The sequence below is a fragment of the Lygodium microphyllum genome, chromosome 4 (genome assembly GCF_053477565.2).
Source record: "Lygodium microphyllum isolate KBCC chromosome 4, Lygodium_microphyllum_v1.1.10, whole genome shotgun sequence".
NCBI classification, from domain to species: domain Eukaryota; kingdom Viridiplantae; phylum Streptophyta; class Polypodiopsida; order Schizaeales; family Lygodiaceae; genus Lygodium; species Lygodium microphyllum.
This window is the reverse complement of record NC_141138.1, coordinates 162,449,625-162,472,979: the sequence shown is the minus strand read 5'-3', so window position 1 is coordinate 162,472,979 and position 23,355 is coordinate 162,449,625. Positions and strand designations below refer to the sequence as shown.

General features: G+C 40.6%; 1 protein-coding gene across 2 annotated transcripts in view; it reads left to right on the top strand.

Annotated features, from left to right (window-relative positions):
- The first annotated feature begins 5,978 nt into the window (after positions 1–5,978).
- The window catches only part of LOC148037847 (vacuolar protein sorting-associated protein 26B-like), a 207,855-nt gene continuing 190,478 nt past the window's right edge, over positions 5,979–23,355 (top strand). For both annotated transcript variants that reach the window (XM_087676808.1, XM_087676807.1), the window contains exon 1: positions 5,979–6,136. In XM_087676808.1, coding sequence (XP_087532934.1) covers positions 6,134–6,136 — 3 coding nt within the window. In that variant the 5' untranslated portion in view covers positions 5,979–6,133. The remainder of the gene's footprint in view (positions 6,137–23,355) is intronic.

The following is a 23,355-nucleotide window of genomic DNA, read 5'->3' as shown; positions in this document are numbered from 1 at the left end:
GCTATGCTTAAAAGAAAGAGAGAGGTTGGGTGCTATGTGTCTATGGCTGGTTGGGAGAAGTTAGGGGCTATGTGACCATGGCTATGTGAGGATACAAAGATGAGAAGATTTGTGGAATGGAAGTAAGTGAATGACCATGGAAGAAGAAGAGAAGCTGGGTATTGTGTGGCTATGGTTGAGAGAAGCTGCTTAGAGGAGGATGGCTATAGTGGGTCCACCATTTTACCCTTGTCTACTTTTGATGGCTCAACAGGGGGGGATTCCAGTTATTTCTTGCCAAAGTCATCCTTTGATGATTGAGCTAATTCTTGATTGTTATCCAGTTGAGAGGGGTCCACAACATTGCCCTTGTTAGGGCACTCACGAGCAAAGTGGCCAGAAGTGTGGCAATGATAACACAAATTAGAGAACGGGGAGAAACGGATGAAGAGAAGGACTTCCAAGCCTATGGGATCATTAAGGTGAAGCACTTTAGGGGGCTCATTTCTTTGGTCCCACAAGATGCATGTATACCGCTCACTTTTGAGAAGTCCCCCATAGAGTGGCAACAAAAGAAACATACAAAAATTTTCCAAGTGAAGCAGTAATACTAGGCACCTTGTTGTCCAGTCATGGAGAAAGATAGACCATAGATATCCAAATTGGACATTCTTGTAGCATCACAACATCATGAGAAATGAGGAACTTTGTTGGGGGTAAAGGCGCCTCCGCCTAGCCACCCATGTATTACTACACTGACAGTCACCGCCACTGCACACTGCAGGTGGTGGGTGCCCGCCAGTCACTTTATTCTTGATTCTTTTAGTGACAGTTTGAATAAAGGAAGGCCCGGTCACACATTGTGACTGTTGGAGTTCCCAATTCTTATCTCTCTCTTTCTTGCTCTTGCTCCCCCGCCATAGCTCTCGCGTGCAAGCTTCGATCCTTCTCACCTTTCAACTGGTATCAGCGCTTGGCTTCCCGACTCTTGAGCTTGGCTCATGGCATTCTTAGCTTCCCATTGAGTCCCCACTCGCATTGGGTCTCCTTCCCGACAGCCATAGCTCATTCTCTTAAGCTCCCGTCACTCCCCGGCTTCCCGAGCTTCTTCCCGACGACCTATTGAGACACCATCAGGGCATTGACATTGAGGTATTGCTTCACTATTTCGGAGATTTATTTCAGTCCATAGGTCTAGGTAAACAGGGCAGCCACCATTGAAGCTTCCAACCTTCATATCTCTTTGCCACTGGTTGTGGGCTGCTAGAGGCTTGTTCCAAGGCCTCTTTGGCTCATGTTTGAGCCCTCCAACCTCTCCAGACCTGCCATGTGGACCAGCAAGAGAAGTAGCATCATCACGCAAAGATTCTGGACAGATTGCATTCAGCCACTTCAACTCCAGCTCCAGCTTGGCATTAAGCACTTTTTCGGGCTCCATTTCAGGTTTTTGGCACATGTCTTGATACTTGGCATTGATCCTTTGAGATTAGGCATTGGTTTGGTGGCTGAAAATAGTGTTTCACGACTGTTATAAACAGTCTATAGACATTTAACGCTAGTGATACATTCACAATTTATGCCTATGCTTGTTTGGGCATGACTACATAACCGGTTTGATGCTTATTGCATCTCGATTGATTGGGGGATTGAACCTACATGTCATGCTATGATTTAGGCCTGATTATGGGGCTGGAAATACACAGTTTATAACAGTAAATGCATGCTGAATACTCTTGGGCTGAAGCTATCTTTCATGCTTTGACATATGCCTATTGGTTCCAGGTGTATGTCTTGGGTTGTGCTATGATGTATTGATCATCGAGGGACAACTTCGAGCTTGTCATTGGATCCGAATGCTTTTGGAACCTTGAGCTTATTTCAGCCCGCACTTATTGACATCAGTCTATGCTTGACAGTGGTCAGTGCTTCGATAATTATATGCTCTTTAGGTACATGCTTACTCGACACCTACAGCTTGATGCATTTGTCTTGGCACAATGTACCATGTACTTGTTGAACTTTAGTGCTCTCTGAAGACTTGGCTTGGATTCTCATTTGCTATTCCGAAATTTTGTATTGGATGTCATTTTGATTGTCATAGATCTTTATTGGGATGCATGTCTTGCTCATGGATGCTACCTACAGTTGCTTTGTAGCCGTCATGCTCTTGGGATGTTATTGAGACATTGTCTTGGTTACCTGTCTTTGGTACTTTGACTTGGTTTGATTGAGTTGTTGAGCTCATTTATCCGCCTTTTGTGCCAGTGGGAGCATATTGTATGCTTGACCGACATTGAGCAGGAGGTTTATGCTATTTGAGCATTTTGCAGATACATGAGACTTTGGGATCTCTTACACTTAAATGTTGCATGGTTCATGCAGTGATATCTTGGAGTTGCTTTTGACCTGAGCTTGGGCTTTGCACTCTTGTGAGCATACACCTCTACTGGTGTCAGGTCTTGCAAGTGTTATGTATACTTTGCCCTACTGTCCAGGGGGTATGCCTACTCACTGGGACGGATGCTTTGGTGACATGTTTGGGTGTTTGCTCAGAGTCTTAATAACTATTTGGTGCTAATTTATGCTCGTTTATGGCTAGTCGTGTCTTGGTTGTCATTTATTGACTTGGTGCAGTGATTTGGTCATCAATTGACTCTCATAGTACCCTGTTGTCATTTATTATAGCAAGCATATAACTCCAAATTGACATAGATTTTTCATGTTGAAATGTTCTAAAATGATGTACTTTCATTAGTACTTGGTGGGTAGAAGCTTTGGTTACACTTTTCTCACCATTTTCTCTCGATTTTGGTGATTTTTTGGTCATTTTCTGTAGTAAACAACAAGCAGTTTTGAACTGTCTGCAGTCTTCCAGCCTGCATTGGCGAGTTTGTCCACTGATCATGCTATTTTCAACATCACTAAGCTTGATGGTACGAATTACTCTTATTGGAAGAGCCAGATTTGACAGGTGTTGGTGCGGAAATCGCAAATCAAACCATTGAGGTTCAGCGAGCAGCCGCTTGCAACTATGCCAGATTAGGAATGGTTTGAGCTTGATGAGTTATGCAAGTCCACTATTGTATTATCTCTCACTGAACAAGTTCATTACAATGTATTTGAGGAAGAACAGAGTGCATGGCAGTTGTGGGATAAAATCAAGAATCTCTATGACAAGAAAAGTCAAGCGAGTCAGATGTATTGGCTGAAGCAGCTTATGGATCTATGCATGAAGGAGAATGTGACTATGTCTACTCACTTGAGCCAGTTCCATGCTATACTCAAGAACTTGACTTCGCAGGACATCACTTTTGCAGAGGATGTCACTCCTCTTTTCTTGCTTGGTACTCTTAATGAGTCATGGGATGTATTCTGCACTGCATTATGTGCCTCTGTTGCTATCTTAAAATTATCTGATGTTGAGAGTACTCTTCTGCAGGAAGAGGTTAACCGTAAGAATTTGGATGCCTCTCGTGTGTCGCATGCTATGAATGTATACACAAGATTTCTTGATAGCCGACTGCTAAAGCCAGTACTAGTCCTTTTCAACTTTAGAGCCAAGCAAAACTAGATAGAAGCCCTTAACCACAAATTTGAATTGGACCAAGGTGGCTTTTCCTTAGTAAGTAGCATCAAACCAATGGGCAAATTCATATTCCAGTGGCGAATGGCCTAAGAAGTATTGATAAATGGTAGCATTGAGAAAGCTAGCATACCTTTGCTTAATCTTATTAAGCAAGAAAGAGAATGCTACCCTGTGAGTGTGTGCTCCTTCAACCATTTGGGCTCTGCATTTTTCATTGTTCTTCTTTTGATCCTAGCACAGAGACCTCTCAACCTACACCATGTCCACCTCATTGGCCTTCAGAGCTTACTTGTAATCCAATACTAGCATCTCTAGGTCTAGGTTCATCTCGTCTCACTAGTGCATTGTCTCTTTCCTAATGGTCCCAGTGTGCATGGCGGAGCGCCACATGTAGTGTCAGAGGCACATAAGTATGCCTCCGCCACTTTAGTTGGGAGTAAATGCATGTCAAAATGTAGTGGCGCATTAAGGGACCTCCAGTTTACTCCTTAGTTGCCCCTTTTACTTGGGTGTTCACTCATTTTCTTGATATTTACATAATGCATGATATTGTTGATCTATTTTGAGATCCAAAAGATAATGATTTAGTCTCTCTATAATGGTGTCTAATAAACAAATAATTTTTTGACTAAACATTTGATCTAAATAGGAATGATACTTTTAAAATGATACCATATCAATGTGATAAATCCAAGCCACTTTTAGTATTTTCACACTCTAATGTTACAGTAATGGTTCTCTTTACATTTCAATCATCATGAATCATCTATTACCATTTATAATAATATACATATGAACCATCTATTATCATTTACAATAAACACATTTAAGACTAAGTTCTAGGACAACATCAAACATGTGCAATCTAACATAAATTAACATAATTCTACCTCATATAATTTAATTCAAATAAAGGTAGGACCATCTTCATTACATGATGAACTTGCTTTTGTAGTGTTCTTATATGTTGTCATATTGCTTGAGCAACCCAGATTTGCATCTGCTATAAAAAGAATCTCTTTAATCCCAAAGACCGGCCCTTTGACACCAATACTAATAAAATTTATTGATATTCATATTAGGTATAAATAGAGTCTCTTGGATCTCAAACACAAGCTACCTTTGAGAGTGAAACTATTAAAATTTTCTCCCAAATTGTAATGTTTTTGCTCTATAGGAAATATTGAAGCTAGTGGTAATCATGGTGCAAAGTGTGAAGATTTCTTGGGAGAAATAGTTATAAGAATGGGGCACCTAATATAAAGATACTTGTAGTGCAATCTATTTTTTAATAGTGTTAAAGCTCAAAGAAACTATTCACATCAAAGACTTGGAATTCCATCTGGACACTCGGGTACACCATTTGCCTTGATTCAGAAACTTCTCTTCATGCTAGCCTATGAGACACACACACACACACACACACACACACACACACACTCTCTCTCTCTCTCTCTCTCTCTCTCTCTCTCTCTCTCTCTCTCTCTCTAAAATTGAAATGATCCTTTCCTCTAAAAACTTCCTCTACTTGATGATTAGTCTCATTCCAATCTTATAGATGCTTAAGTGCGTTGATGAAGATTAAAAATTCATCTTTTGGATGCCCTTGCTTTTATTCTATTTGATGATGCTCCTCTCCACTCTACTCATTTTCATTTCAATAGGATTTTTAGATTGTGAGTATTTCATTCTAATTGACTTACTCAACACTACAGTTGACACAAAATGAAGTTATAAGATTTGCCACCTCAATAAGAAAGACATTTCACATTCTCGGGGACCCACATCATAACCTCTAAAGAATTATGCAAAAAAATGTTGAACACATTAAAAAGGTTAGAATATCAGACATATAAGCAAAAGTGCATACACCATCAACCTTACAAAACTCTAAAGACTTAAAAGAGGGAAAAACATGCTCAACATAGACACAAGGTCACAATATCCATTATAGCCAACGAGATCTTTTATTGTCTAATAATAAAGTCCGCACATATTCTTAGCTTTCCATGCTTCTTGGGAAGCACCACTATTGGAAATAACCATCAATAAAACATGCGAGGGCAAGTCCATCAACTCTTGTGACTTTGTGAGAACTCATCCAATGTGCCCTTGGTGCATGCCTAGTAAAAAAAAAAAGGTTGAGTGGACACTACAAATTTGGAGGCATGAGAAAAGAGAATTGGAGATAAAAAGCAAAAAGGTCCCCATGTAAGGCTAAGAACTGCTACTAGCTCAAGAGATAGCAAGATGGTGTGTTATGCACGGTCATGAGTTTCCATTCTCACAAAGGCCTTGTGTAGTGTCACGTGCACAACGTGGTCAAGGGTTTACCTATGCGAACTCCGATATTGAATCGAGACCAAACCACATTTTGTCTCAAACGATAAAAAAGCACGACGCCGGGACCCACGTTATATAGAATCCCAACTCCCAAGGCTAGCGAGAGAGAGAGAGAGAGAGAGAGGCTCTCAGAGAGGGAGTAGAGACGGACAGAGCGCGAGAGAGGAGGGAGGAAGCTGTCGCTCTTGATTAGGCCGATTGGTTGCTATATCATCAACCGTGGCTATGGTGCGTCTTGTTCTTCACCCTGTCTCAACGATACTTTTGCGCAACCAACTGTTGTGTTATAATCATCAGCAGATTTTGCTTTTGTCTGATGCATTTGAATGAATCAAGAAATTATGCGCGATCTCTTTCCTGTGAATTAGACACACAATGAATTCTGATCTGTAGCATGGTACTTGAGCACAATAATGGACTGATTTTGCCACATGAAAGCCCATCATGATAGGGATGCGATCGGGTCTCTGCCAATTTTAATGCCCGTAACTACAATCGCACCTTATTTTTTCATTGCTTAGTCGGAGAGCTGCAATGGCACATCGATACGCAGTCATTAATATTATACATCTCAAAAAAATTTCTGTACCTCAACGAGTATGAACGTCTACACGGGGCCAATGACACATTCTTCTACGGTCCTTGTGCAAAGCTATTGTTTGGGACCCTCAGCAATTTTATTCTGTATACTGTTAAGTTTTGTTGTTTATAGAAGTTTTTGTTCGTGTTAATGCCAATGACGGAATCACAAGCAAGATATTGTTTGTGTTTGTGTATGACGGCCTATATTAATGAACGTGTAACTAGAGATGTACGGCACCTGCAGAAGATCACATGTAAGATTATTATATCATTGATGTGTGTTTTTGAAAAGCTCATTGACTTGTGGTTGTTCTAATTAAGCACAAAAACTGTTGTTTTTCTTGTTTCAAAGCCAGTAGCTTGGTATAGCAAGGTTGCTCACTCACCATCAGTAGAGTGATGGAAGAGGTAGGAGAGTGTTGGAAGAGGTAACAGAGTTTGGCTGTCCCTCTTTCTTGTGCTAACTAGTTATCCATGGTTGCTTGACATTTTGTGGATGGACTTGAGCAATCTTTGAGAGAGTCACGTCTATTGCACCTTAGAGGTGGCTCTAGAGGTAGGCTCAACTTGAAGAGGGTTGATTGTTTTGCCAATGCTCTATTTGTTAGTAAGGATTTGTCATCATTGTAGATTCAAACTTTCTCCTCTCTAGAAGAACCTGGAGGACTTTGAGGGCTCAAAAGGTACCATCTATTGCAATTAGGAGTTTGTTGGAGCAGCATCAAAAAAGATGGCACATGTTTGGATTCAAGAGGAGACACAAAAGGAGAGATTATGATTTTCTTCAGTTCTTCACGAAGAAAGTCTGAATTTTCTCTCTTCTCACCATTCTCTCTTAAGTGGAGGGACCAGCAAATAATTGAATTTGGGGCATTTTCCATCTTTTAAAGCGGGTGAATGCCAATTGATTGCCCGAATCAAGGGGTGAATCGGATTAAAAACTTGCTGGTCATTTTGAACAGCAAGGGGTGTTGGAATACTGAAAGGGATTGGGAGAATCCCATTATACATCAATTTTTTCTTTGATTAAGTTAAATAAATACCGAAAGGGGCGCCGGTTTTGGGGCCAACAGGGTGTCCAAAGTCCAAGATTATATGGTAAAGTGTGCATTTCAGTTTTGTGAATTTGTTAATTGCTGTAAATAGTGCTTAGACAGGTTATTTACCACCCTATCCGAGAAGGAAGGCTGGTTACACCTTCTCAGATCCTAGATGTGACAAAAGCCCAAAGAAGAGATGGAATTGAGGGTGGCAAGAAGAGTGCCAATGTTGATGAAGTTTGTTAACAAAGAATGCTAGCCAAAGCGCAAGATCCCCTCTCAAGATAAAGACGTGGTCAAATGGAAGGCCGTGAAAAGCCAATAGATACGGAGAGGCCTTGAATGGATCACTCTTGATGCTCTAGTGGGGAATAGATGATCCAAGCTCAGATCCAATTGTGAGACAATAACGAGGAACTATCGAAAGTGTAAATAGTGCTTAATCATGTTATTTACCACTCTATTCGAGAAGAAAGACTGGTAACACATTCTCAGATCTTAGACGTGGCAAAATGCCAAAGAAGAGATGAAACTGAGGATGGCAAGAAGAGTGCCAATGTTGATGAAGTTTGTCAACGAAGAATGCTAGCCAAAGAGCAAGACTCCCTCTCAAGATAAAGACCTGGTCAAATGGAAGGCCATGAGAAGCCAATAGATACAAAGAGGCCTTGAATGGATCACTCTTGAACTCTCTAGTGGGGAATGGATGATCCAAGCTCTGATCCAATTGTGAGACAATAGCGAGGAACTATTGAAGGTGCTATAACCTAGATAGAAACAACATAGACCAAGGGATAAGTGATAGGGGATGGTGGCTTGATGACGAAGGAAAGAGGATACTGCATGAAAGAAAGGCTCGAAGTAGATTGTAATCCTTGAAGAAGCTCCTAAAGTTTTTAGGGATCCCCCTTTGAAAAAAAAAGGGCCAAGGAATCCACAATCGTATCACCAATATTCTCCCCCTGTGAAAGGGATGGGAGGTACAAGGGAACCACCAGAGAAGATGGTAGATAGGATGGAACGTGTGGGATAGATGGTGTATAATTGGGAATGAGCAATGGAAATTTGCCTCAGAGGGTTTTCTACAATGGAAAGAGAATGGAGTATATATAGCCCCCTCTCTTGCCAATTTGTCACAAAAGCAGTTATTGTGGAAGAATCCTCAACAAAGATGGCTTGCTTGGTGAAGACAATAAGAGTCTCGAGTCTAGTAATGCCATAACTGAGAGGAGTGAAAAACCAAGTCTGGAACATGTAGGACTTCGAAATGAAGCTCAATGGATGGTCAGGCAATAATGGCAAAATGCCAATACCATGAATACGCACTGACGAAATGTCACCAAGAGTGACTATACCCTTTAATGGACAAAGATCTTGCAACAAATCTTCTCGAGGAGTCATATGACTCAATTGAAGATGGCTCACAAACTTAATGGTAATAGTTGGTGTTAGAGTAGAGATAGACAAAGGCTTTGATGGAGATCCATGCTTCACTTTCGGATAAAGGTGAGTGTATTTCTTCCAACACTTCTCTTCGGGGTGCGAGGTCTTCCCACAATGAGGACACTTGGGATATCCTCTATGCTTTCCCACAAAATCTATATTAGAGTTTGAAGATGACTTCAACTTCTTTCTTTTTCTTGTCTTTTGCTTGGCTTGTCTTGTACCTATAGATTATGCCACAAAAGCACAGCTATGTGCACAGGCTTTGCCAGAATCTGTCTATCTATAATGCACATCTTGCTCAAGCACCAATGGGACTAGCTCCTTTGAAGAGAGGTGAGAAGACTAGTGTAGAACACATCATAAGTCAGTGAAGGAAGATGTGAAAGAAGTGCCACAACTAGGTTCTCTAAAGAAATGTCATGACCAAGGAATGCAACCCCATTGTGTATCTCCTTTGTCTTGTGGGTGTGATCCGTCGTCGTAGGGGAATTGGTGGATAGAGAGTTGTTCTATAACTTCAACTTGAGAGATAGACATTGCCCAGATCTCTAGATCTAGTAGAGAGTTACCAATCTCTTTTAAACCAATAAGGCGGTGCAAATATGTCTTGCATAGAATTTGAACAACTCAAGAAGAGAAAAGAGCGGGCTTTGGTATTCAACCGATCCCATAAAACTATTGAGTCCGAGTTCGCTCCATCACAGGGAACCCTGGTAGGTCAGGGTATAGGAATTGCAACAAGATCTTGAAGGTCATAGGTGTCGAGGATGCACTAGACTCTGCAGTACCATAGGGGATGGTTCATTCCATCCAGCTTCTCGAATGTGGGTAGAGAGGGTAGGATAGGCACCTGCATAGGGGGTGCCATCTCCGCCAATCATCAGGAGCTGGAAGGCTTGGAAGGATATGAAGGGAGAGAGTGATAGGATGGTGGTTAGTCTAGATTGTCCCAGACCACGCCATCCCCTAAAGCATACATGCTGGCCATAGGTGTTCTTTAAGAAGTACTTGCTATAAAAACGAAAGAAGATGTTGCAACTGGGATGAAAAGGCAAGCAACAAGAGCTAGAAAATTAGAAAATCAAGGAGATTCTAAGGGAAAGAAGCCCAAAACGTTAGTGGGATTGGTGCCCCATGTTGTTAATGATCAGCCCAATGATGATGCTACTGAGTTATGCAGAGTATGAGGCAAAATCAGAGATTGGCATTCATTGATACTCTTTGATAATGGTGCATGAGCCAATTTCATCTCTATAGACATGGTAGCCTGTCTAGGATAAGAGAGGATGAGATGGACCCATGGGAGAAATTGGAATGGCATGTAAGGACCATGTAGATCTGGAACACTGCTCATTGGAAAGCTTCGGTTGCATACTCAAGGATATATGGACAACAAAGAGTTCTTCATTGCTCCCCTTGAGGGTTGTGATATTGCTTGGTATGCCATGGTGTCACCATATGGATTTAGTAATTGATTCACATGTACAAGAGTCCTTGTTGTATTTGCTGCTACCATTTCTAAAGTAATGAAATATCACCTTTCAGTGTACTTTGTTTTTACTAAGGATAATGCTGGTAATGATAATGTTAGGAGCATGTCAAAGTTAGACAAGGGTCACATCTCATTTTTGAAAATGTATGCTGATTGCTTCTCTCAGTCACTTCTAGGATAGCTACTGCTTGAAAGGCTTGAAGATCATGGCATAGATCTTATTCTTGGAAGTAGGCCATCTAAGAATCCACTCTACAGAATCTTCTCCTATTGGAAGTAGCCCAATAGGAGAAGATTACGAGTCAAGTGAATGAGCTACTAGAAAAAGGGTTGATTCATCCTAGCTCTTCACCATTTTGCTCTCCAGCGCTTTTGGTGTAGAAAAAGAATGGGTCATGGCGTATGTGCATTGACTATTGTGCTTTGAATAAAATCACGATAAAGAATCGATTTTCCAATTCCTCGGATTGATGATGTTATGGATATATTGTAGGGGGTAGTCATATTCAGCCATATAGATTTGAAAAGTGGGTATCATCAGATATGCATTAGATTGGAGAATGTACCTAAGACAGCTTTCAGGAGTTTGTTGTCATGCCTTTTGGACTTATGGATGTTACTGCTACTTTTAATCGGATCATGGATCACATCTTTAGGCCACATAGAGGATTTGTGGACACTTTCTTTGATGATACGATTGTCTTTTCCAAGAATGAGACAAAGCATAGAAAGCATTTAGACATTGTATTCAATGAGTTGTGTAAGCATAGTATGGCCATTAATGACAAAAAAAGTGAATTCTTTTTGTATGAAGTCTACTTTTTAGGGCATATTGTATCGGTTGATGGTATTTGTATGGACCTTGCAAAGGTTGAGGCAATACGCTCATGGCCACCTTTGAAGAATGTATATGAGATTTGTAGCTTCTTGGATCTATGTGCTAGCTACAGGAAGTATGTACGTGGTTTGTTGAAATTGCATCTCCATTGCATACTTTGCAGAATAAGAATGTGCCATTTAGATGGACAACAATAGAAATTTCAGCATTTTAAAATTTAAAGGAAAAGATGACTTGAGATCCTGTGCTTGTGCTGCCTGATCTAAAGAAGTCAATTGGTATTTAGTGTGATGCATGTGAAACAACATTGGGGTGGTTCTAATGCAGGATAAGCCGAGTTGTGGCCTATGAGAGTAGTCTTCTCCACAGTGCAGAGATAAATTTGCAGGTTTATGAGAAAGATCTATTGCTGTAAATCATGCACTGTCTACATAGAAGCATTACGTGTTAGGGGTTGATTTTACAGTGTAGATAGATCATCAGACCTTGAGTACTTTTTGATGCAGACAAAGTTGTCAGACAAACATATGAGATAGGAAAATTTTCTCTCTATGTTTCTTTTTCAAATTGTATACATTGTAAAAAGAATTTTGTGGCTAATGCATTGTCATGAAAGCCACACATTTCAGCCGCCGTCAACATGGTTTACGACACTGAGATGGATGCCATGAAGGAGCAATATGTTGTTGATTTGGACAAAGCTAATATTTATGATCAACTTTGCAATGGTGAGAGGCATGGGCACTTTGTGCTTAGAGATGACTTTTGATGATGCATGAACGATTGTGTGTCACAAAGCAGTTGAGGCCTAGAGTGATCACTGGAAGTCATGCTCATCCGTATGCATGATATAGAGGTATTGATGCCATAGTCAAAGCAGTGGAGCATTTCTTTTATTGGCCACCTTTAAGGCATGACATAGAGTAGTTTATCAGGATATATATTGTATGTCAGAAGGTAAAGTATGATAGGAAAAAGATGTGGGCTCGTTGCAGCCCTTGCCTAATCTAGGCAGTCCTTGGCAGAGCATTCCAATGGATTTTATTTTTGAGCTTCCTAGGACACCTATAGGGAATGATGGGATATGAACTGAAAATGATGTGATACGGCATATTGTTGCAACATTTGCATTTCTAAAATTCCTAGTAAAAAAGAAAATTTCGTGTATAGCATAGATGCAGTCCAATCTAGATCACGTGGCCAAGTATACGGTGGAGTGAAATGTAAACCTCAAAACCAATGGAGACTGCCATGATTGAAAATCGTGTTTGAGAATGTCCATTGCAAAAGCATTCCAAGTAGCTTTCACAAGGCATGAAGATGGAACGAGACTTGGAAGGGTCAATGCACATGTTAAAATTGCACCTAAGAAAACTGGGTCTACCTAGAGATAGACAATCATGAAGCCAGTTTCACAAGGCTGACGATGCAACGAGACATTAGGCACATAAAGGCCAACCAACCATTAAACCTTAGCTTCAAAAACAATTTCAGCCACTAGAAAGTGGCCATGGACATCATTCTTAATAAGTGACAATTGAAGTTTCTCATGCTTTACCATAAGGACTCCCGAGTAGTGCATTCCCTTACTACCAACATAAAAAAGACAGAAACTATGACAATCCAAGACACATTCCAATTGTTCTCATGCACAATATGCCACACGTCATGAAGTGATAGTTGAAATTTCTCATGCACCACCATAAGGACACCCAAGTAATGCATTCCTTTCCTACCAACATAAAAAAAACGGGACCCATGACAATCCAAAACACATTCCAAGTGTTCTTATGCAAAATGTGCCACACGTTATGTTGCTTACTACAGGAACAAATCCAAAGAACATTCCAAGTGGCAATTTGTGTAATTGAGACCAAAAAAATGAGGGATGAGGCTCCTCATGCCTTGCTTGAACTTTCTCTGCCAATACCTTAAGGATCCCATCAAGGAAATCATGCTTGGCTTGAACTTTCTCTGGCAATATCTCAAGAATCTTGACATGAGGGAAATATGCTATAACTGTAAAAGCTTTCTACCTCGGGTGAGTAGACTTCAAAGAAGAAGGGTTAATTCCATTCCTCGAGGTGAAATGAGGGTATCTACAATCCCATAGGGTGATTAGCTTGCCTTTATGATCAAAAGCGAGGTGTGTCGGTAGGTCCCCAGGACGATCAATAGTTATAGTAGCAACTCCCGCTCTCCTCAAAGGAGAGGGAGGAACATTTTGCTAGCCTCAATCGTTTCACCCTTTTTTGAACAAATCTATGTTCAAGCAAGTATTGGTTGATCATATGAGTGCATGGGTTGTTTATCCTTGTCCATAGCCCTTTGTGGATGGTTTCACCATTCTTCAACTCCTCATCTAAGATGTTTGCATCCACCTTAGGGGCAGATTCTTTATCCACTTTATCAGGACACTCAAACATAAAGTGACCCAAGTGCCCACAAGAAAAGAAATGGCTTGCAGAGGTGCCCCATTTGAGCTGAAAAAGCAATGGTTACATGCTAGAGCAGTTTATACATAGGCAATTAGGTCTCTTGCAGGCAGTGTCCCATAACATACACAAATGGTTCCGATTAGTAGCATGCAATGTAGGTGGCATGAAAAAAGTGCTGATGGCAACCATGGCATCCTTTAAGAAAGACCAATATATTATTGGGCAATCTTTAATTTCCACCGAGATGGCACATTCATATTGAAGCAGACATTGAAAATCTGCTAGAGGCCTCCAAGGCACAACATGAACTAAGCGACGGTCAAAGAAGAAGGGCAACTTTGCCAATAGAGCATCTGCATCTGAGGAGAATGCAACAACATTTCATAAAAGCCCATAGGGCCTACAAAGATTTCATCAACATAGTCTGCCTTCATCAACCAATGCAAAACTACCTTGGTATCCATATTAGTATCCATGACCTCATTCTCAACCTTGTCAGAAGTGCGCGAGAGGTTTTGGTGTACATAATCACCTAAGAGTGTGTTCACAAACTCAAGTAGGTGATCCCAATCTAACTCTTGGGATTCATAAGAAAGAATGGCCGCTTGTGCATTAGAGGGAACGGGAGTAAGTGCCGGAGTAGGAGCCTTCGAGCAATCTATAACTTCTTCCAAAGTGTGCTTGGGATGCTTGCCAAATGGCTGGTTATCAGAATGTGTGTGAGCAATCATTTCCTCTTCTTCATTAGCCTCGGAGTCCAAACCAAGAGCTGCCACCGTTTGATCAATTAATATAATATCAAGGTGTCTCTGCCTCCCTTGCTGCTGTTCTGTTGCAGAGTATATCATAGTCTCTCTCTCTCTCTCTCTCAATGGATGTGTGGAGGACTTTTTGTGGACTTGATTGTAAAGTCTCGCGTAACACAAGAATTGCCATTCACACTCGTAGAAGGTTGGCAATCTAGGTAGTGAGATAATATGAGGGATTAAATGGAAGTATTTGTCAGGCAACTTGTTCAAGAAGAACGTGACTTGATTATCGTCTGAGCCAATAGTGGCAAACTCGGCTAGTAAACACCGATATTTGGCTTGCAGGTTCAGCAAACATGCCCGTTTTATTTAATTGAGAAAGTAAATAAAGGCCTATCATATGGCACACTTGTTTTTACAACACATCTTTAAGTATCATGGTATGCTAGAGTTGATTGTCAGAAATCGAGATCCTTGGATGACCAATTTATTTTGGAAGGGGTTGTTTGAGAATATGGGTACCATATTGAAATTCTCATCATCCTTCCATTTGCAAATAGATGGTTAGTCCGAAGAAGCCAATTTCATAGTGTTGGATTTTTTGAGGAGCTATGTATTAGACTATAAAACATAGTTGGAACACTACTTGCCATTGGTTGAGCTTGCGTACAACAATACGGTGCATAGTTTCATTAGCAAAGCTCCATTTGAGGTGGTTTAGGTTGGCAAGAAGGTACCATCTATCTTGCATACTAAGGATAAGATCTTTGAGGTTGATGGCTATGTGGAAAACTTAGATGCAGCCTATGTAAAGATAAAGTATGCACTTTAAAGATCACAGGAAAAGCAAAAGAAAGTAGCTGATTGCCATAGACGTGCTTTGTAGTTTGCAGAGTCTGACTATATATTGCTGCGTTTTGAAAAGGCAAGGTTGAAAAGATGAAAGGAAGGGAGAGATTGTCTCCGAAGTTAAGTATGAGATACTATGGACCCTTTTTGGAGAACATCAATGATGTTACATATCGGTTGAAATTGCCTCCATAGTGGTGGATACACAATGCCTTTCATGTTAGTTTGTTTAGGCCTTTTTGTGGTGAATTGTGATATGCAAAGGCATTAATTAATTAACTAATGTCAATCTAAGGGTCAACTCAAGTTGGGACCACTCTAGGTTGCAAATGGCCTAGCCAATTTAATTATGGATGGGCACATTTAATTTTGGACAGTGTCGGAAGGGTTGAAATTAATTTTCAGAATTAATTAATTCTAAAAATTAATTTAATGATTAAAAATGGTTTTAAAATGGAATTAGAAGACTGTTACTTGGCAAAATTATCTATGCAAGTGAGCAGAACGTTTTTGGGATCGGTGGAGAGCCATTTAGTGTATGCAATCACCTCACTTACATGTGGATTAATTTTTAATCACATGATTAAGTAAATGTTGCACATGTGAGGTGCAACTGGGGTTAAAGTAAATTTATGAGCCCGCGACGCGAAGAAATCACAGGATGTCAAAGTCAAAAGTTGCTTTAAGTTATGTCGCACAGGTACTTGGTGGTATTTGGTGCCAGTCGTTGGTCTAGGTTATCCATTTGGCCATAAGTGTCAGTTGGTGACACTAGAGAAGTGGCGTTTAATGGTACCTAACGCCAAATTGATGGTCAAAGATGACACAGAGATACTCGGGAATGGAAGTTGCCTAGCCAATTTAATTATTGGCGAGTTAGATTATTTTTCAGGGCACCGAAATAATTATTAGATTAATTTTGAGTATTTAAAGGCTGAAAATTAATATTTAATTATGAAAAATGTTGGAAAAACATTGTCAAAAATGCCCATGCAAGAGGGAAAAACGTCTTTAGAGGTTGGAGAGAGGCATTTTTATAAATTTAGTCTACAAGCGAGAGGGATGGGAGGCTGCTGGTCTGATTTGCAGCCATTGGAGGACCTTCAATCAACAGTAGGAGAGAGCATCTACAGGCTGTTGAGGCAGGGTAGCAATAGTAAATGATTGATTTTCTTCAGTTCTTTGAACCTACATTGTTGTTGTGGCGGCAGGGTAGCAGCTGCACTTGACTGATTTTCAGTCATTCTTTGCGACAAAACTCTTAAATTTTCTCTCTACAGCTTTCTCTCTCATCTCCCAGCCATTTCATAGCCTTGCTCCGAAGATCTCAGCATTTGGACCCTTGGAGGCTGCAAATTTCTCTGCTGTAAACCCTAACTTACAGCACAAATTAGGGTTTAGCAGCAGCCTCGGGAAGCATGCCAGAAGTTGGAAGCTCCAAGACTTGGATTCAGCAGGGCTGAAGCTGTTTTTAGCCTGTTCAAGTGGAGGGACTAGCAAATAATTGAATTTGGGGCATTTTCCATCTCCATCAAAGCGGGTGGAGGCCAATTGATTGCCTGAATGAAGGGGCAAATCAATTTAAAGACTTGCTTGTGATTCATCACAACAAGGGGAGTTGGAATACCGAAAGGGATTGGGAGAATCCCATTGTAAATCAACTTCTTTTCAATAAAGCTAAAGAAATACCGAAAGGGGCGCCAATTTTGGGGCCAATCGGGTGTGCATTGTCCAAGATCAGTAGGTAAATTTGTATTTTCAGATTTGCATTTATTGTTTGTTGCTGTAATTAAGTTGTAATCAGGGATTTACCACCCTATCCGAGGAGGAAGGTTGGTTTCATGGTTCCATTATCACTCAATCCCTTGATTTGGTGGGCCAAAGGAACCTGATTGCAAGCCAAAGCTTTGTGCTAGTGCTGATTTTTACTCTCAGCTGAGAAATTACAGCAATATGTCTTCATACAGTGAGATGGACTCAAGCAATGAGGATGCCTCTCAGTATGAATGTTCGCATGGGAATGAAGGAAATGCAATGCTTGACCTTGGACAAGGCTAAGATTATGGACAGCAAGCTGAAAATGTTGTTGTTGGGCAAGATGCACGGTCTTCCGAGCATAAGGAGACTGATGACCAGCAAAGTGAAGAGGAATTTGATGACCAATTCAAGAATCGGATGAGGACATCAGCAAATCTCTTTGCTGAATTGGCAAAGGATTCTCAATTTACTCGATTTTTGAATGCTTCAAAGAAGGACAACAAAGGCAAGAAGAAGAAGATGTCTTTTACACCTTCGGGACAGCAAGATGCGCCGAAGATAATGCCAAACCCTTCATTTGAAGCTCCCAAAGATGGTAATAAAATAAAATAGTTGGTACTTATGGGGCAAGGAATGCAAATGCAAGGCCATCATGGAAGTGCCTATCCAATGGATTTTGGACAGCTAGGTGTAAATGCTATGATGGGGTAACAAGGATATTTTGTTGGAAGTACGATTTTTCATGCTATGGTTGGACAAGAATCGCATATGGGAATGTATGGCACAAATCCCTATGGTATGCAACAACCGATACATGGAGTGCGAGGCCCAATGTACTCGGGTATGGTTGGAAATATGCAAAACCTTATGTATGGCAGCATTGGCTAGATGCCTGGGTCAACAAATAGCATTTTTGGTGCTGCATTTGCACCCCCGAATGCTTATGGGGCTCAAGGAGTGAATGTTGGTAATGCAAATGCTCCGTTTGGTGTTGGTTTCGATGTAAATTCAGCAAATGCACCCTTTTTGCAGCAGCCGGTGTATGACAATTTGACCTTTGAAGGGGCAGCAAAAGACTATGATGAGGGTGGAAAAGGAGTGAAGTTTTGAGTCCTTCAGCGGTGTACAAGATAGGCTGAAAGCTTTGACTTTCATTCAGCAGTTTGATGTAGCTTATTCAAGGGGGAACTTCATGAAGTCCTCAAAGATTCGAAAGGCAGCCACTTTTTTGAAAGGGAATGCATTACAGTGGTGGTCTACTCTTTTGATGCAAGGTAGAGCATTGTCAACGTGGGTACAATTCAAGCAAATGTTTGCATCGAATTGGTTGACAAGTACCTTTGAGGTGGACATCATGATAGCTTGGAATAAGCTGGATGCTAAGGAATGTAAGAACTTGGAGCAATAATATAATAAGTTTTGGGATGCATTGCTGCTTGTTACTTCTTATCGTCCTGTACCCCTTCATGAGCAAGTGGAAAAATATATTTGTGGACTGCCCAAAGGAATCAAGGATTTTTGCATTAAATCCACCGTGTCTAGCATGTCTCAGCTTATAGAGGCTGCTGCTACAGCCGATGCTTTGCTGTGTGGAAAGGATTCGGGTTTCCTAGAGAGTGGGGAGAAGCCAAATAAAAGGTTGATTAAGGTTGAGAAAAGGGGCAGATCTGAAAATCAGCTTGAAAAGAGGTTAAAACAACAAATAAAGGGCTCAAAAACATTGGCACAACGTAGGGAATTGATGGTTGCAAATAAATGTTTTATTTGTGAATAGGAGGGTTACATTGCAAGGGACTGTCTCAATAGGCAGCAAGCTGGAAATTCAGAAAATGAGGGAGATTCTAAAGGAAAGAAGCCCAAAACATCAGTGGGATTGGTGCCCGATGTTGTTAGTGATCAGCCCAATGATGATGCTACTGAGTTGTGCAGAGCATGGGGCAAAATTAGAGATCAACATGCATTGATTTTCTTTGATAATGGTGCACGAGCCAACTTCATCTCTGTTGACATGGTCGTCCGTCTAGGCATCAGAGAGGATGAGATGGGACCCATGGGGAAAGTTGGAATGGCATGTAAAGGCCATGCAGAGCCTATCACACCGCTCATTGGAAAGCTTCGGTTGTACATACAAGGATATGTGGATAGTGAAAAGTTCTTCATTGCTCCACTTGAGGGTTGTAATGTATTGCTTGGTATGCCATGGTGCCACGGTATGCATGCAATGATTGATTCTCGTGCAAAAAAGATCACTATTCGGCATAAGGGAAAGGTACTCACACTTGATGTAAAGTTGAAAGGTGAATCTGTCCTTGTTGTATCTGCAACTGCCATTTCTAAAGTAATGAAAAATCGTCTTTCAACTAAGGATAAAGATGATAGTTGGGAACATGTCTAAGTTAGAGAAAGATCGCATGTCATTGTGAAAATGTATGTTGATTGCTTCTCTCAGTCACTTCCAGGGCCGCTTGAAAGGCCAGAAAATCATGACATAGATCTTATCCTTGGAAGTAGCCCGCCTAATAAGCCACCCTACAGAGTCAGTGCAGCAACAGGAGGAGATTATGATTCAGGTAAATGAGCTCTTAGAAAAAGCCACCCTACAGGGTCAGTGCAGCAATAGGAGATTATCCTTGGAAGTAGCCCAACAGGAGGAGATTATAAGTCAGATAAACGAGCTCTTAGAAAAAGGGTTAATTCAACCGATATCTCCTTTTTATTCTCCAGTGCTTTTGGTGCAAAAAAAGGATGGTTCATGGCGTATGTGCATTGATTATCGTGCTTTGAACAAGATCACAATAAAGAATTGCTTTCCGATTCCTTGGATCGATGATATTATGGATAGATTGCAAGGGGCAGCCATATTTAGCCGTATAGATTTGAAAAGTGGGTATCATCAGATACGCATTAGACCAGAAGATGTGTCTAAGACAACTTTTAGGACATCTTTTGGATTGTATGAGTTTCTTGTTATACCTTTTGGACTTACGAATGCTCTTCTGCCACTTTTAATCGGATGATGGATCGTATCTTCAGGCCATATAGAGGATTTGTGGGCACTTTCTTTGATGACATGATTTTCTACTCAAAGAACAAGGCGGAGCATAGAAAACACTTGGCTATTGTGTTCAATGAATTGCGTGACCATAGGCTGGTTATCAATGACAAGAAAAGTGAATTCTTCTTGCATGAAATCCACTTTTTGGGGAATATTGTATCGGCTGATGGTATTCGCATGGACCCTACAAAGATTGAAGTAATACAATCGTGGCTATCTTTGAGAAATGTGCATGAGATCCGAAGCTTCTTAGGTTTATGTTCTTACTACAGGAAGTATGTACGTAGGTTTGCTAAAATTGCATCTCCATTGCATGCCTTGTAGAAGAAGGATGTGCAATTTAGATGGACAACAATGAAAATTTCAGCATTTGAAAAGTTGAAGAAAAAGATGACTTCAGATCTTGTGCTTGTGTTGCCCGATCTAAGGAAGTCATTCATAGTTCAATGTAATGCATGTGGTAACATCATTGGGGCTATTCTTATGCAGGACGACCGAGTTGTGGCTTATGAGAGCCGAATTCTCCACGGTGTAGAAAATAATTTGCAGGTCTATGAGAAAGAGCTCTTGGCTGTAATTCATGCACCGTCTACGTGGAAACATTATTTGTTGGGGGTTGATTTTACAGTGTAGACAGGCCATCAAACTTTGAGGTACTTTCTAATGCTGACAAAGTTGACAGAGAAGCATATGAGATGGGTAAATTTTCTCTCTATGTTTCATTTTCAGATTGTACATATTGATGGAAAAAAGAATGCTGTGGTTGATGTACTGTCACGCAAGCCATAACTTTCAGCCGTCAGCATGGTTTATCACATTGAGTTGGATGCCATGAAAGAGCAATATGTTGCTGATTCGGACTTTGCTAATGTTTACGATTAGCTTTGCAATGACCAAAGGCATGAACACTTTGTGCTAAGAGATGGATTTTTGATGATGCATGGACGACTATGTGCCACAAAGCAGTTAAGACCTAGAGTTATCACTAAAAGTCATGTTTCTCCATATGCAGGACACAGAGGTATTGATGCCACGGTCAAGGCAGTGGAGCATTTCTTTTATTGGCTAGCTTTGAGGCATGATGTGGAACAGTTTGTTAAGACATGCATAGCATGCCAAAAGGTAAAGCATGATAGGCAAAATGTGCCGGGTTTATTGCAGCCCTTACCTATTCCAAATATGCCTTGGAAAAGCATTGCAATGGACTTTATTTTTGAGCTTCCTAAGACACCTACAGGGAATGATGGGATATGGACTATCATTTGTAGGTTTAGCAAACAAGCCCATTTCATTTTGGTGAGGAAGAAAATAAAGGTTGATCATATGGCGCGATTGTTTTATGGACTATCATTTGCAGGTTTAGCAAACAAGCCCATTTCATTTCGGTGAGGAAGAAAATAAAGGTTGATCATATGGCACGATTGTTTTTGCAACACATCTTTAAGTATCATGGTATGCCAGAGTCAATCATTAGTGATCGAGACCCACGGATCACCAGTTTATTTTGGAAGGGCTTATTTGAGAATATGGGTACCATGCTAAAATTCTCATCATTCTTTCATCCGTAAACAGATGATCAAAGTGAGCAAGCAAATTCCACAGTGTTAGATCTTTTGAGGTGCTATGTTTCAGACCACAAGATACAGTGGAGCAGTATTTGCCCTTGGTTGAGTTTGCTTACAACAACACAGTGCATAGTTCTACGGGTAAAGCTCCATTTGAGGTGGTTGAGGGTGACAAAAAGGTACCACCTATTTTGCACAGTGCAAACAAAGAATAAGATCTTTGAGGCTAATCGTTATGTGAAAAACTTGGATGTAGCCTATGTAAAGATAAAATATGCACTTCAGAGATAGTAAAAAAAGCAAAAGAGAACAACGATTGCCACAGACGTGCTTTGTAGTTTGCAGAGGGTGATCATGTATTGTTGCGTTTTGAAAAGGCAAGGCTGAAAAAGATGAAAGGAAGAGAAAGATTGTATTCGAAATTGAGTATGAGATACTATGGGCCCTTCCAAGTATTGGAGAAGATCAACGATGTGACATATCTGTTGAAATTACTTCATCATTGGCGGATACACAAATGCCTTTTATGTCAGTTTGTTGAGGCCTTTTTCATGGTGATGTGCTAGAGAATATGTCTGTTGAAATTCAACTTGAGGTTGAGGAGCTAGATGATATTTTGGTACTTGAGCAGATTTTGGCACATAAGGAAAGAAAAGTCAAAGGTAAAGTTTTCAGGAGATACTTGGTGAAACTTCAGATTTATTTACCAATGGATGGAAGAGGATGACTTGGTAGACCATCCTCAGTTGTTGCAGCTTTATCTAGATGCCTTTCAGTTAGAGACGACTTTAGTTCGGGCTCCATCAGGTTCAGCAAAGCAAGGGTTCGGAGTATTGCCTGATGCTCAAAGGGGAGGTAGCACTTCGCCTCCTCCAGTTATGGACAACTTTCGTATATAGTGGATCTAGATTGTATTCAGCATGCATCCAAGGTATTGTGTTGATAGTATGTTTGCCATGAGATCACTACTTAGTGTACTAGTCACTGTGAGATGTATGCAAATGAGTATGAGTTTCATCCGGGCATTGGAACTATACTTTTGCATTAGCTTATGATCAATTTAGCATGAATTTTGCCTCAATTTTGAGACAAAAATTCTATTAAGTTTCAACTCAGTTTTTGATCAGCTTGAGAACGGTTTATGGTCACTTTTTGGTTCAGTTGTGCATCAGTGTTTGCACCGATTGCTGGTCAGATTTTGCAATGAGTTTGTGATCAGTTTTGGGTCACATTTGCAGCAGTTTGTGATCAATTCTCAGATCAGCAAGTGATCAGTTTATGATCTGGTTACTCAGTTTTCAATGGTTTACATCTAGTTCCATGGAAAACAATATATGTTATGATGCCATTGATGTTTTAGCCATGGTTTATGCTTGGTTATGCTATGCTATGGTTGGTTTTGCCAGATGAGTTGAGCTCATGATAAATGGACATGTCACATGATAATCTAGCAATGTTTTTGAGATTCTTTGTGAGGATTATGTTATGTTACGTTGGCTGGTAATTTTCAGCATATGTTGGGTATATGGAATGGTTGAAAAGTAGCGCGCAATGTTGTGTTGACCATAATGCCCTATGGAAATTTCAGTGTAGTACTTTGCTTTTGATGCATTTGACAGTGTAATCGAGGACGAT